This window comes from Cygnus olor, chromosome 5, assembly GCF_009769625.2.
Source record: "Cygnus olor isolate bCygOlo1 chromosome 5, bCygOlo1.pri.v2, whole genome shotgun sequence".
Classification (NCBI taxonomy): domain Eukaryota; kingdom Metazoa; phylum Chordata; class Aves; order Anseriformes; family Anatidae; genus Cygnus; species Cygnus olor.
In genome coordinates, this window is record NC_049173.1 from 44,635,973 (window position 1) to 44,651,453 (window position 15,481).

At 39.8% G+C, this 15,481-nt stretch overlaps 1 protein-coding gene across 13 annotated transcripts in view; it reads left to right on the plus strand.

Annotated features, from left to right (window-relative positions):
- Window positions 1–15,481, plus strand: part of NUBPL (nucleotide binding protein like) — a 103,994-nt gene that overhangs the window by 286 nt on the left and 88,227 nt on the right. For 3 of the 13 annotated variants that reach the window (XM_040560344.1, XM_040560341.1, XM_040560340.1), the window contains exons 1-2: window positions 12,961–13,097; window positions 14,027–14,174. In XM_040560344.1, coding sequence (XP_040416278.1) covers window positions 13,023–13,097; window positions 14,027–14,174 — 223 coding nt within the window. In that variant the 5' untranslated portion in view covers window positions 12,961–13,022. Of the gene's footprint in view, window positions 1–409; window positions 3,057–12,933; window positions 13,098–14,026; window positions 14,175–15,481 lie in introns of those variants that run through there. The other 10 variants (XM_040560330.1, XM_040560337.1, XM_040560338.1 and 7 more) reach the window with 6 other exon arrangements.

The following is a 15,481-nucleotide window of genomic DNA, read 5'->3' on the forward strand; positions in this document are numbered from 1 at the left end:
CCAAGTATTGCAGCTCGTGCTTAACAGTGCCCTACAGTTAGCAGGAAGCTGCTTGTTGTTGTTTTGTTTTGTTTGAGTGGATGAGAAATAAAAAAATCTGCTTATCTTGTGGGGGAATGTGGCGTGCTTGGGGTAAGACTAGCATGCTGTGTAGTTTCCGCATGAGAATGAAAGGCCATGGCTTACCGGTCTAAATACTGCGTGTCACTTTATTTGAGTTGATGGAGGTCCCACGCTGGAGCCCTACTTTTCAGCAATGCTGTTTCAGAGCAGAGGGAACAGAAAAAAACACAGTTATACAAAAGGGGGCTGTGTAGGTAGGGTCCAGAATTAGGACCCAAAGAAAAATGCACAGCTCTGAAATGAGCATCCATAACAAATTAGAAAAGTTAGAGTATTGCAACTGTTTTTTCTATTATCCTTCAGGTTTCTGGCTACATGTCGTGACATTCATCGAACAGCTGCTAAATCAGAAGTTCTGCCTTCCTCCCATCTGTGAATTCTGACAGACAGGTTTCGAATAACCCTGGCTCAAGCAAAGTCAGGACAGAGTGATGCAGGATGCAGTTCCTCTGAATTCATTTTAAGACTGAAGATTTTATTTTCAATTTTTTTTTAAGGTAAAACATAGCAACATCGGTAAGAAACCGAATTTTATTACCTGGCCTCAATCATCAAGTAGGATTACTGCAGTTAACTGTTGCACAGCAAGGGGCAATATGCACTCATTAAATAGCCATTGTTACACATAGGGCATATTCAACTAATGTTATTTTAAAATAACGTTCTCTTTTGCATTAGGGTTCTGTAAGGTTGCTTGTTCTAAAGCAAACCTTTATGAAAGAAGAGGAAATCTCACCAGGTGGTTAGTGGATAAACTAGCTAATTTTTGCTAGCTGTAGGGTATTGTTAAGTATGAGCTATTTTTATTTAAACGCAGCTAATTTTATTTAAAATGCCTTCTGCTCATTTACTCTAAAGCTGTTTCCCCAGACTCATTAAGAAGAACGTAATGAGGTAGAAAACCATTTAAAATGATTTTTTTCATATATATTTGTGATATAAATTGATTGCTAAGGAAAATAGATATTATTACAGTCTATGAGCAAATTATATAAGAAGAACATAAAGGGATATTAAGATACAAGGATATTAATTGTTCTTTGTTGTGATACCATTATTTATGCCAGGCTTTGATGCAGAACATTTATTCATATGTAAGTTTTAAAAAATATGCTTGTGAACCAGTGCATAGAAAAAATAGTATGCCATCATTGTTTGTGTAATTCTTGATCTGATTATGTCAGATTTTCCTTGGAAAAACAAACTCATTTTGTTGTAACACACCTTGCATTTCTTGAATCTTGTTGGGCCATAGTTAGGTGGAAGATCTCGTTTGTAAGCCAAAGAGTGGGGTAAATATATAGTGGTTAAATTTTGAAGTTTGGATTAAATTTGGATTATTATTTTTTTTACAGAAACAAACATCTGGACATCTAGAGAATATATCAGTTATTATATCAAAGACATTTTCATGCATTTTTTGGATTTGATAGCAGTCCCAAAGTATTTATTGTATATTCTCTACTTTTCCTACCTGCAGTAGAGGAGTATGTATTTTGAGACTGGCTGTGTCCAGAAGACATTTCTGGTTATTTTCACATCAGTTCTGTTCAAGAGGGGCAGATGGCAGTACGAACCAGTTATCACAAACTTCAGTGGACATGCATTTTTCCTTATCCTTAGTGTTAATGGTCATACATATTTCATGTGCATTTAGTGGAATGTCTTATTTTGTGAAGAGAGGGGGCGGTACTGGGAGCTCTGCCTCTGCTGGTACTCAGGTTTCTCCTGTTTATCAGACAATGAAATGCTAGAGGTCTTTCAGGACCAAAATGATCTCAAATTGTCTTGTATTCTTCCCTAGGGATGATTTTTTTGTTAGTAATAACTTCGGTGTTACATGCCACTTGGCAGGGGCAGTAGCTGACTGGACCTTTGAAGAGACAAGATGCGTCTTAGAAGTTGTTCCTCTCTCTATGGTGTTTGAAACCCTAATCAAAGGTTTTTCAAGCAGCTATCACATCAACAGAGTGCCCCTAGGTAGTGTCATCTGTCTTGAAGAGAGACTATATAAAGCTGCAGCCTGGTACTTAGCAAAGATACAAGATAGGTTATATCTTGGTAGAATTGCCTCTTGTGGGACAGACATAGCTGAAAGGACACAGAGTGTCAAGGAAAGAATTATATTTAAATGTTCCATTTTATCCATTGTCCAACGTGGAACTCTCTCTTCGCACATGTACAGAGGGAAGAAAAAAAAAAGGAGAAGTAGCAGGGCATGCATAGGGAAAGAAAGAGTACTTAAATTACTTAGAAACATTTAGTAAGGAATCACAGGTGGATGCTTCTACTGCTGTGAATGTTGAGACAGAACTGATGGATTCTGCTGTGACAGCTAGTAAAGGTTGCTGTTAGAAGACTTTCATCATCACAGATGACCAGGAAAGTGAAATTTGCAGCAATGAAATGGCAAATCTTCATCACATGAGATACAGAATATAATAAAAAATAACTTGTAAAGTGAGATTAATGTTTAAAGTATATTTGCTTGCTTACCATGATTACCTAAAGGAAGTAGGAACGTTATTAATCATGGTTTCTTTCTCTACATGTGCCATGCATATTCATTTGCCTGTGATATTTAACTATTGTACTTTTACCTGTTTGGGTGTCTACTGCACCAAACATTTGTCTCTGCATGACTGACAGACATTAATTTTAAAGGGACTTCTGTTGATTCCATTGAAGCAGGATACAGAGCAGTGGGGGTAGCCTACTTACATATGTACCATGCGGTCTAATTTTAACACCTTCTACTGGTTAGAAGCAGTACAGTATTTTATTTTTTTTTCACAGAACTGAGCTGATCTAATAAGATACCTGTCCTGAACTTGTGTTGTACAGAGCCAACCCCGGGTTTTAACATAGCCCTCTCAATTCTGGAATTCTGGATGTGGAGCTACCCAACTGTCTCTGGAAGGAGTCGCACAAAGGTGAGCAGTTTTCTGCTCTGGTTTAGGAATGGTAGAGACTGATCCCTGTGGGCATATTCATATGTCTTTGCACTTGCTCTCCCAGTCCCTGAACTTGGTATCTGGGGTTCTGCTTAGCATGAGTGCATGGAAACAACTTGGATGTAGGACAGTAATTGAACCAATGAGCCCTTCCACAGTGGCAGAGACACCTCCAGCAGCGCTGAAGGAATAAGCACCCACCCAGCCATGAAAGGCTAGCTCTGCAATCATAGGGCCCAGACCAACTGGAAGGAGTACAAGTGCTGAAAAAGAGTCTGCAACTGTGCAGGCCATTAGTTATCGCTGAACAAGCTCAGTATTTCCACTCAGGCCATCTGTGATCAGTATAACTCGGCTTCAGTTTCTTGTGCCCCATATGGAAATTCTGGCCACGTAGGTTCAGTGCAGACCCCAGGTGACTCCAAGTGTTTGTGCTGTGCTCCACAGCCCCTTTATTATTGGTCCACATTATGCTGGATACCATCCTCTAGCTGTGCCATATGAATTAAAATCTGTTCCCCTGCAAGGTGCTGCTATGTTACCTCTCTTCACCTCATAAATGCTTTTGCAATAGCAATTACTACTAGAGAGGTGCATTTTAATACCATAATACCAAAAATAATGCCATTTCTCTCATTTTCAGTGAGAGTTTGGTGGTAGTTTGAGGATATTCCTATAGAAAAAATACATGAACATCTTTTACGAGCTGGAACTTGAATTTTGCATGTTTTCAACAGATGCCATGTATAAAATTACCAGAGTATTGGCATAAAACCTTATGTTATTATTAAAAAAAAAAATAGATGAATTGAGACATGGCTGTTTTTACTCCTTTGACAAACACTGTGAAAGGTCATTTATTATTCTCTATGTACCTGAAGGACTCCTTGCCTCCAGTTACTGTTGAGTGTGCTGGCATAATCAGGCTGTATGTCTTTTTCTTTATTTTTTTTTGCATTTATATGTATGGCTTTCAAATAAAACTCTTACCACAGCTTCAGGCCAAAAGCTTTTTCTCCTTGAGCCACAGCTCCTATCATTTTTTCTCCTCAGGCATACTGATCCTTAGCTAGTCAGGAAAGCATGCACACAAATGATAGGTCATTAGGAAATTCTCTGAATAACAAACCTCTGAAGTCATCCCAAGTGCTATCTGCCATGCATCATGATAAAAACTGGGAAAGTCTGAGGAGGCACTAATTATATGCTTGGTCTGTCATTTATCAGTTGCTGAAGCTGTTGTTTCCAGAACACAACAACCTCTTTTTCAGCATCATTCAACAAGATTGCCAAAGCTCAGTAAGCCAAGCAAGGCTGACAAATTTCGGCATTTAATTCTCTTCAGTGGAAAATCATTGCATTACAAAACAAACGGGTATCTCTTTTTGCCATAACATGGCGTCACATGAAGATACAGTAATGTTGGTCTACAGCCTTGTCTTAAAATTGTATTTTGGAAACTCATTCCATTAAAAGAGAACAAAAGGCAGATGTAGTAACTGTACAACTTTCATCTACAATCAGCCTTTCATTTTTAATGATTTGTCTCAGTTAATGCAATACTGTATATAGTCCTTTCATGATTTTAACCAACATAAGTAGCAGGTGATCTTGTTTCCCCTCAGGTCTTGTGGAAAAAAAAAAAGGAGATAAATAATAGAAGACTGTAAATTCTAACGAATATTCATTGAGTCAAATAAGATAATAGACTATGTGTCAAGAAATAATGTGGCTTCCTGCTATGAATTCTGGTGTGGCTTAACATATTTCAAAGACCTTCCGGTGTCAAGAATTGTTTTTTAATATTTAATTTTCACACTTCCTTAAAGCATAGATTTTTTCAATGCATGTTTCTGAACTCATTGAGGATGAGATGATTTCTTTACTATTTGATACCTCAGAAACACTGCAATGATGAAAAGGACATTTTTCATATAATCTTTGATTTTTTTAAGCTGCCAAAGGGTCACACTTTCTTCTACAATAGATGCTAAATAGCTGCTACAGAGTGGAAGGAAAACACTTTATCTTCAATATTTGATGTTTTAACAGGATGGAAAAAAATGGTATTTGGTATAATTTTTTTCTAAAAGAGCTTTTAATTTCACAGATAATTTTTGGAACTGCTGGAGGCTTATATGTATATGAGTAACAGGGTAAAACAATCACTCTGTAACTTGGTATATTTTAATATCAATTAAAGATATTTAATCTTTCCCTGGATACTCTGTTGCCCATAGGGCAAAAAATAATCGTTTCTTCATAGTGACAATCTGAGTGAGATTCATGTCCAGATTAAAGCAACTTCATTTTGGTGCCCACAAATAAATTGTAGTGCAAATATGAGGTGTTTTAGCTCCTGTCACAGAAAATGCATCTAATTCACTCTGAGGCTTAGAGAAGGACTCAGCTCACCTTCAGGTAAATCTCTAGGCTACATCTAGAAGTTCATCAATAGCAGGAAATATTCTTGAACGCTGTAACTCATCTTTGCTTTTAATGGTTCCTGTCACACTTTTGGCCAGGGTTAACTCACTGCTAAAAAATTTCTGGTCCCAATTTAGCAACTGAGGTTGGCCAGAGCCCATCTTCAAGAGGTTGGTTGCATGATGCCACACTGCTTTGGACAGTGAGATAATTTTTATAAGATGGACATGGGGTTTCTGTGCTGACTGGCATCAGTGGCAGAGAACAATCCCAGGCACATTTAATTTAGCACTGTAGATGTAGTTACGGTCATCAGTCAGCTGAAGAGTTCTCTAAATACCATCAGCTACATAAGTTAGATGCCTATGCTTAGACAACTATTTCAAATGTCTTCATACCTGTCTTTACAAGTCTTAAACTGAATCTCTCCGTCAGTGATTTCAGTAGTTTGGTGAGACTGGCAATACAGATTATGTCTGGGAGCTCAGAGCTGAAAGCATGTTTACCCCTATGTGGGGATGTGAAAGGGTGCAGAAGTAAAGGGTACAAGTTGCTGAGCCAGGACTGTATCAGCTTTTAAACTGTTGTGTACTCTGGATCGCTGGGCAATACCATCCCATGCAATTTGCCTGTTCTGTACAGCACTGCTGGTACCAGGGAGGCAATTTTGAGGTGCTGATATTTGACATGTTGAGAGGTAGTAGTAACTGAGGGTCAGAATGGGGCGTGAGGGATATTTGAGACTACTTTTTTCCATGAAATCAGAGCATCTTTGATACAGTTGTTTGGTACTTCTGACGTGTTTTGTCTATTATGCTTTATCAGTCCTGTCTGTCCAAAATTAGCATGGAGCATGAATGAGGAGAGCCCTTTAGGGAAGGGATTGTGTTTCCCAAGCCATTTGAAATGCACAGGTACCTGATTTTGACTTGATTCTGACTGGGCTTTGGATACTGTCACAGCACCAGCGTGAAGTAACAGGAAAAATACCAAGGAGAGAGAAAGTGACTTATTATAAAAAAAGTAATAAAAATCCATATTACATTCTGTTTACCTTGTAAGGCCTTATTTAACTTTTGTCATAAAAAACATTCTGTGCTTTTTGGCAATAATAGCAAAGTTTGAGTTATACAGAGCAGACTGTCAAAAACTGTATTGCTCCCATTCAAGTACAAGCATCTGAAGAGTGAAATACAATTGCTTGTCAGTACATGGCAACATTACAGGAGCTGAAAAGTAAATAAAAAAAAATCTGGCCGAGGCCATAGATAAGGTTTAGGCTGACAGAACTTACTACTTTCACTTGGAGTTTGGAGTTTCTCAGCAGCAGCACTGCAGGACATGGCTTTGCTTCATCTCCCTGATGCATTTTGTCTGTCGCTGCGTGTGTGGGGATGAGGCTGATCTCTTCCCTTAGGTGGAGCAGAGCAAAAAGCCTTGAGTAGCAGCCCTGAAGGTCTGAGAAACACAGCAAGTTTTGTGGGGAACTGAAAAGTTACTGAATGGGCCAGAAGTTCAAGCACTGTAGTAATTGTATATGGACAGTTGGAGCTGTCCTGATGATGAAAATATCTCAAGCCATTTTGCTCCGAGTTGGTCTTGGATGGTGGTAGCAAATGCAGAACTGCCTGATCCCTACTGGTATAGGCATGTGTTCATTGGGGTATGACTTGAAACTAGTTTGGTTGCTTCCCTCACCGCTATTGAGAGGATGGTCCAGACATCATTGCTCTGAGTGGCTAAAAATAACATTCAATTTCAAGAATAGATGGATTAATATCCATTTCTTTTTCTGTCATTCTCTCTAGAATATAGTGCTGAGCCCTCTTATATAAACATTTTTATACCTATATGTGTGTATGTGTATTATTAGCCATTACAGAACCTTTCAAAGTTTGCTGTACTAAAGAAAAAAATCATTTTTAATGCTTATATGATAGGCTTTTTATAATAGGATTTTAATTCCCCTGATTATCACAGCAGCCTGTCTCTTTGCTAGTCTACTTCTGGTCTAAATTCATCTTGAATATGGGAGATCAGAAGTAGATATACAGGATTTCAGATGGGATTTCACCATGTCCAGTTCAACTGAATCAACAGCATCCTGTCTCTAGGAGAAACAATATTTCTGCAATATTCTTTGATACAAGAGCAAAGAGGAAAGATGTTCTGTTCCGAAAGGTCAGATTGCATAATGTAATTCAAAAGATAGTATTAGAGGATATTGCTTGATACATTTTGAAAGCAACTCAGATAAATGAAATCTAAGTACTGTAATGGACAGAATGTTAAATGTGTGAAAGGGACGGTGATAGCATCTGTAATAATAGACATTTTAGTGGTCTGCATGCTCTACCATTGGATCCGTATATAGGTATTACGGGACATTAAAAAAGTAAAATGTTTAGTTTAATATCTAGTAAAACTTCTGATAATTAGCACTAGAAAACTATCATGCAGAATAAATGTGAATATGTACCTAATTAAAGTGCCTAAGTAAGGAAAATACAATTATACAACTGACCTTGCTATCCTTTAAATGCCAGTTATCCATGACTACGGGTATGACCGTGACTCAGTAGGTGACAGAGCAAAACAGAGATCAGACAGAACAGCTGAAGCCAATGAAACCTCCTTTCTCTAATGGCTTTCGTAAGTCCTAAGTGTCAGCTAATATGCCAAGCACTGAATTCAATAATCACTTAGTGTCAAAACAATTTTGTATTTTCTATCAATAGTCCCTCTATTTCCTGTAATACTGTTATATTTCCTCATTCCAAAGCTTGATTAAATTGGTATTTTAAAGGGTACAGTGCAGTCCTGTAGTGGCAGTAATTAGAAGAATATAAATTAAATTTATTTCTGTGAGAGTTGATTTTTAGACCTTACTTTCAAGATCCATAGGCCAGGAGCTTTCATGATTGATTCACTAGAAAATTGTCTATGTCTGAGTCCATTACAACGAGAGACCTACTTAACTTTGTTGTAGGAAACTGGACCGAGTCCCTCTTCTCCTTATGCCCTGGGAGCTGGGATGGAAAAGAAATCAAAAATATATTTTGTGAACCAAGAGGAACTGGCTTCTTGTATACATTAAACTTCAAAGGTGCTTTGGTTTAGGCTGTATTTTCCTTGGTCTAAGCTTGCTATAAAGGAGAAAACAGGCAAGTTATAAACACGCCTATCTTAACTGTCTATGCAAGGAATGTCAGCTCTGTTCTGCCTAAAGAAACCTGCTGTTTGGCATTAGAAGATGTTAGTGTAATTAAAAATCTGAGGAACTATCTTTTTTTTTTTTTTTTTTTAAATTTTGGATAAGTAATAGTAACACTTGAGCACAGAAAATCAGAGATCAGGAACTTTAGATTATATTCATGGACCTGCCTCTGGCTGAATGCAAAACCGTGAAGAAGAATTGCTTTCCTTCATGGTTGTGGATTAACGAGAGAAACAAGCATTCCAAGAATCAGCTGCTCTGCCTTCACAGTTGTGGAGTGCCTCATATTTTTACATGTAGTGCTTCAAAGCAATGTAAAAAGCATTCTTGGAGCACATTTATTTTCGGCTGAGATTGGCCCCTGCACGCTGAAACAATCTGGAACAGGTTGCTACTGGCATAATTGTGTAAGTGGTCTATATACACCCAAAGTACATTGGTACCCTTTTGAAACGTCTTGCGCTGCTAATGTACTGGGAATGATGAGATAAGTGTTTAATGGCCACAGACCAAAACTGAATTGGTTTGGAACATGAGCCAGACTTTAAAAATAATTAGTAAATACAAAACCCACTAAAAGTTGATGTAATTTCTCAATTAGCCTCATTGTTCAAATTGGATTAATTTGCAGTACAGAACTAATTTAAGCTCTGGGTTCTGATGTTAACAGAAATACTTCCTGTAAAACACAAGTTTATTATTGAGAAAATGAATGAAGAGCAGAATTAAAATGATTTCAGAAACTGAAATTGTGCCTGAATGCCATTAAGACTCAGTGAGAGCAGCGGTGTCAGGTGGTTTACTGAAACTTGAGGGTAGTGAACATTTTAATTCTATTTGTGCATGATGTCTAATACAAAAGGATGCCTTCTACCACTTCAGTTGCACTTTATCGGCACTACTGAAAAAAGGAAGGAAAGGAAGGAAGGAAGGCAAGGGAGGACAGAGGAGAAAGAAAGGGTGGAAAGAAGAAGGGAAGGGAAGCAAAGGGAAGAGGAGGGAAGGGGGAAAGTGTCAGCTTTCCTTCAATGTTTGGAAAACGTGGCAAAGAATAGGAAAACTTTTTGAAGGAAGAAAAAGTCATCAAAGCCTTTGTTTTCCTCTTTAAGTATGAAAATATCATTAATTGGAGATAGTTACATTCATGCAAGGAGTATATACACCTAGGAAAAATTATGTGCTTTTGTTACTGAAGGGTGTATTCAACAAATCTCATAATTTTCTGCACTACTTGCTCAAGGCTGGAAAAATTGTTGTAATATCAGTTGCATTTTCCCTGCGATGTGGCTGTTACTATAGCGCACAATATTAACCTGAAGAACTTGATGACTGGCTTCAGAAAAATGTAGCTATAATTTAAATAAGGTTTTCATCTCCTCTTGACTGTGAAGGACTGCACTGATTACAATGTACAAAAGTAATACACAAACTAAATTGGGCTCAATTCGGCCAGACCTTCTTCCTCATTTTGCAAACCAGGACTAAACTTAATTTCTTTTTCAGTTAAAAGTTTGGCAAAGCGTTCACATACAATCAAACTAGTTTTGTGGTCTTATATTTACTAGAAATATTAATGCACATGATAAAGAAAAATTAATAAATTCTTACTGTTTCTTCTATGATTTCATTGTGCTTGTCAGTATGTTGCAGTTTCAAGTATTACTAATTATTGCGAACAAAACATTGCTTCTTAAATAAGGTACTATCCCATATATTACCACAGGTAAACCTCACTTTGTTTACACACACATTTGAAATCAGAATCCGTTTAAATCCCTTGGGTGAAATTAACTTTGCAGTGCGTGGGCATAACTGCCCCAATGTCAGTTGCAGGCCCTGATACCTAAGCCTGGCAGGAAGAAGACGCACAAAGAGAAATTCTAATGAAAGAAATAGGGGAAATAGCATGAGTGACAAGGACTCTCCTCAAACATACCAAGCCAATGCTGGATGAGATCATGTGGTTTGGTATCAAGTAAATTAGCAAAAAGTAAATTAGCAAAAAAGTTTCTTTAACTTGTATGAGGAGCAGAGCAACGATCAAGGAAAGAACTCACATTGGTAGTTGTTTCTTTTTTTTTTTTTTTTTTTTTTACAGCTTGCCTGTTGTCATCACCCCACAGGGGAATGATAGAGTCTGAGAATGACACGAGGGCAGCTGTAGCTTGAAATGTTTACTTACGCCTAACGAACAGGTTATCAATTTGCATAAAAAAATAAATATTGTGTTTTTCATTTTGTTGAACTATTGAAAAATCCAATATGGAATTTTGGAAAAATACAGAGATTGTCTGTGGTTTCCATAAAGACTCATGTCTGGCAGTAAGATCTTTGTTAATTTTTGGTTGCATTTTCCCTGGACTCATATTTTAGCACTGTAGGTGAACTGCAATGGATGATGTCACACAAACAAGGTACACCGTTACTTTAAAGTGTTAAAACTTAAATAGAAAGCCAAAAGCAATTATGGTATTTTGGAGGTGCTTCTTTATTTCAGAGCAAATTTAATCTCTTTCTCATGGCCATTTCTTCATTTCATATTCAAGACAACCTACTGCCATGTTAGCTCCTGTGCTATTGCCAAAGCGGTGCTAAAAGAAAAGAAATTAATAAAGATATTGAAAACCGTTCTTTCTTAGGTGGCCGTTTGGAAAACTTTCAGCTTACTTTTCTAAAAATCAATTTTATTTTGTGCTCGATCAGAGTTTTCAAAAGAAAAAAAAAGTGAGGACTGTTGCAGTTGGTGTTAGAGCTATTCTCAGAACCAAAGAGTATACTATGGATTTTTTGCTCTTTTTTTTTTTTTCCTTAGTATAGACTTTATAGGGATGGATAGGTAAACTGTATGCCTACCAGTGATCCTGCATTGATGATTTCATTTCTGCGATATGCATAGTATTTTGCACTTTAACACTGCCTCTAACCACTCAAGGTAGGAAAAATAATTATGCATATTTCTTGCAAGGAAAAAGGTAACATGGTTTCCCAGGGCAGTGAAGAAAAGGCTCTTGAGGTAGATCTTTAATATAGTTTCAAAATTAAGTGACTCATTGGTTTTCAGTATTCTTTTGCATTTTGGTTCGGCACTAGGGTGAATTACTGGGAAACAATTTGACCTCTTCAAGTATGTGTGCTAGCTATGCAAAATATGCTCAAATGGTTACAGCAAAAATGAAAGGCTGAATGAGAATCACTTAAAGGATAGCAAAAATTGTATTTTTATCACCGTAATTTTTCTCTGGCTGCTGAGCACTGGAAGAAGCCTTTGAAAATGGTGGCCTTTAGCAAAATGCCTGATTAGTGCTTTTAATAATACAAGCCAAAAATAATATTAAATGAGTGATGAAAATTCTGCCCAGTATGAAAGGGAGGCAGTGTTTATTGTAATAACATTTTAACCTGATGTAAGATCCCCTGATCCGTTACATATTACAACAGATACCAACAAAGGACACTACACTGTATTTTACCTTTGAGAACTAATGGCCTGAAACTGCCGAGGTCTGAATTATTTCAATACTACCACCTAGATGAATAAGGACGATTCATGGAATCGTTGAGAACAAATTGCATCAAACCGATCGCATTTCCTTCTACAACATGGTTGTGAGCCTTGTAGACGGGAGAGAAGCAGTTGCTGCTGCTCATCTTAAAGCTTTAAACAAAACTCCTGTGATGTAAGGAACAGAAATGTGGTTTTGGTGAAAGCTGTAGGATAGGTGTATGCTGGTTGGAAAACCAAAACCCTAAGGAGAACAATTAGCAGTGCTTCTGAATTAATATTACTAAGACAAGTAAGTGGTACTGGTCCTGGCTAAACGTCTATTTGTTCTTTTAACTAATGACACAAATGCTTAGCTGGAACATAGTTATTGTATTTGATGACGACGGAAACCATGGAGGGACCAAGATCTTGGCCAGCCACTTTGGAGATGAAGATCGGACTTGGAAAAACTACTGACAAACTGAAGAAACGCCGTAGGTGTAAAAAGAAAAAACAAATCAAATCCCCCCAAACCCCAACCCCTGCGAGGCGGGCTGCAGCAGCTCGCCGGGGCACCCCGGCTCGGCCCAGCCAGGCCGAGGCGATGTTCCCTTCCGTGCCGTTTGTAACCACGGCGGGCTGTCAGCGGGGACCACCCCGGACCCCCTGAGGGGTCTGTTCCCCTCCCGGGGTAGTCTGTGAGGAGGCCTCGGGGGGGAGGCGGCCATTCCGCGCCGTGCCAGGCGCTGGGGGCGGGCCGAGGCGCGGCGCGACGGCGCCATCTCAGCGCGCCCGGCGGGGAGGCAGCAGCAGCCCCATGGCCGCCGCCTGGTGCCGGGTGCTGCGCGCTGCCCGCGTCCCCTGCCGTGGGGCTTCGTCCTCCGGCTCTGCGGTGAGTGAAGCGGGAGCTCCCCGCCCAGCGGCTCAGCTTGGGGAGCGGGCCCGCCTGCCTTCAGGGCTGAGGGCGCCCCGCCGCGCTGCCCGGCGCGCCGGGGAGCGGAGCTGGGTGAGACCCGCCGGGCGCTGCTGTGAAGCCCCGGCCGGCGCAAGCTGGGGGCTGCCGCGGCGTGTGGGGGCTCCCGGAGCGAGGGGGGCAGACGGGGCGGTGCCCCTAAATCGGAGCACCGGGCAGCAAGAGCGGTGTTGTGGAGCCGCCGGCACAGCCCCAGCTGCGGGAAGCGGCGGGTGCTGGCGGGCTCCTGTGCTCCCGGCAGCTCTCCTTCTGTGCTGCCAGCTCTGCTCGGTGTGCCTGCGGTGCTGCCAGGTGAAAGGCCGCTGGGTCCCGGCACGGTGGCTCTCGTTTTCGTGACCCGGTGAGGAAAACGCAGGTGGCCTCTGGCCGCCGGGTGTGCTGCTTGTGGTGGAGTAACAGCTCGTACAGGCAGGTGTGTGGGTCGCGGTTTTGGCTGCAGGGATATTCAGGGAAAGGCTGATTGCCCTGAGGACCTCGAAAATCAAATAATCTGAAGCTGATTTTCAAAACTCTCCAAATTATTGAACAGGGTTTTGGTGTAGTTTACTGCAAACCCTGATTTTTTTTTTTCTTTTTAAGGTTTAAGTTCAATCACATTTAACAGTTTCTAAACAAAATGCCCTCTGGGGTCATTTTTAAATAGGCCAGGAGCTTTCAAGCCAGCCTGGCTGTGAACCAGGCTCCTTTAGGGAGAATGTGTGCAAAAACTTTTTTTGCACCAGTAATGAAATTATCTGGGAGCACAGGTTGGTTCACGCTTGCTAACTTTCTCTGCAAAAACTGCAGGTTTGGTACCACAACTGGAGCACTTTGGTGCATATGTGTGTCCTTGTTTTCTTTTCTGTTAGTCCTCAAGCTCCAGGGATGAGGTGCTACAAGACAAACGTGCCCGGATCCTGTCACGAGGGCTGCCAAAACAAAAGCCCATAGAAGGAGTTAAGCAGGTGCTGGTTGTGGCTTCTGGAAAAGGGGGAGTTGGGAAATCAACAGCAGCAGGTAAGGTTTTTCTTCTTTTTGTGCAGTCTGTTGTGTTTTTATTGTTTTGTAGTAGATGTATAAATATTTATATGCTAATGTATTTTTTGAGTTGCATTCAGCTGGCAGCAATAAAACCTGACAGATTACAAAGTTTTATTTCAAGACCTCAAAGAAACGTGCTTTGATACTCTCCCTCTTCACCCCCACACCCACCTGGTATTATGTAAGTAACATTTAAGCTTTTTGTTGCAAAAAGCATAGTTTGTTTTGCTTTTTTTCCCCAAATTTTTTACTTGTATGCTTTATAACACTTGGCAAGGAGTATTTGGGCAGTTGTGTAATCTTCTAATTAAGTCCCACTAACAGCCCTCAACCTCTGTGAAGTCTCATTGCAGCCACTGAAAATCCATACAGGTACAGAGGCCTTCAATTTAGGAACCGTTTGCGCCAAGTGTGTGCCAATCGAGCAGGCAGCTTTGAAATAATGTACTTGTAACAGTGCAGTGCTGTCCTGGGACAGCCTGCTTTTTTGAGATCAGAGTAAGCTGAGGTGGAGGGGATTACACACTGGTGTAGTGGTACTGTTCCTCCTTCACTAGCAGATTAGGTGTATCTGCACAGTCCTCCACTGTGTTGCCATAGATGTTAGGAGATACCAATATGCTAGTATTTAGAAGGTTTCAACATCAGGTCCCTGTCCAGTATTCTCAACTACGTATGAAGACTTTTCATAACGAGAGGTGAAACAGTAGTGATAAACCATGCGAAGTGATAAGGGCCTGTTGGGTCATCTTGAACTCCTGAGTTCTCTCAACTGTGCTCTTAGGCTTTGAATTCAAGTTTTTCTAATTGTAGGTTCCTAAGTCATAGAACAAGATGGTACATGGGTTACTGGTACTGTATAGACTTGCCTGAAATTCAACAAAGGTGACACTGAAGGTAAACATAAAAGATCTCTAAAGTTTTATAAACTTGTTTCAAAACAAATTTACCCAGATTGGGAAAGGAGAGTCATCCTTTAGTTGCGTGTTGTCTACTTGCACAGTCTTCAGTTCATCTCCTTTTGGTTTGAATAACACATTGATGTAATTCTTAATTTCTCTTTTTGTAGTTGGTATTTCAGCCCTGCTTGAATAGGGCTGGCTGGCTAATAAATTCTAGAACGTACAAACGTTACCCATAGTAAAAGCAACTGTACTTAAGGGAAATAAAAGTATTGAATGCATTTTTTCCTATACATAGGACACATATATAATATCCTATACCTAGGATACATGTGTCTGTGTGTATATAATGTATACATTCCTGTATGAAGACATTCAAAA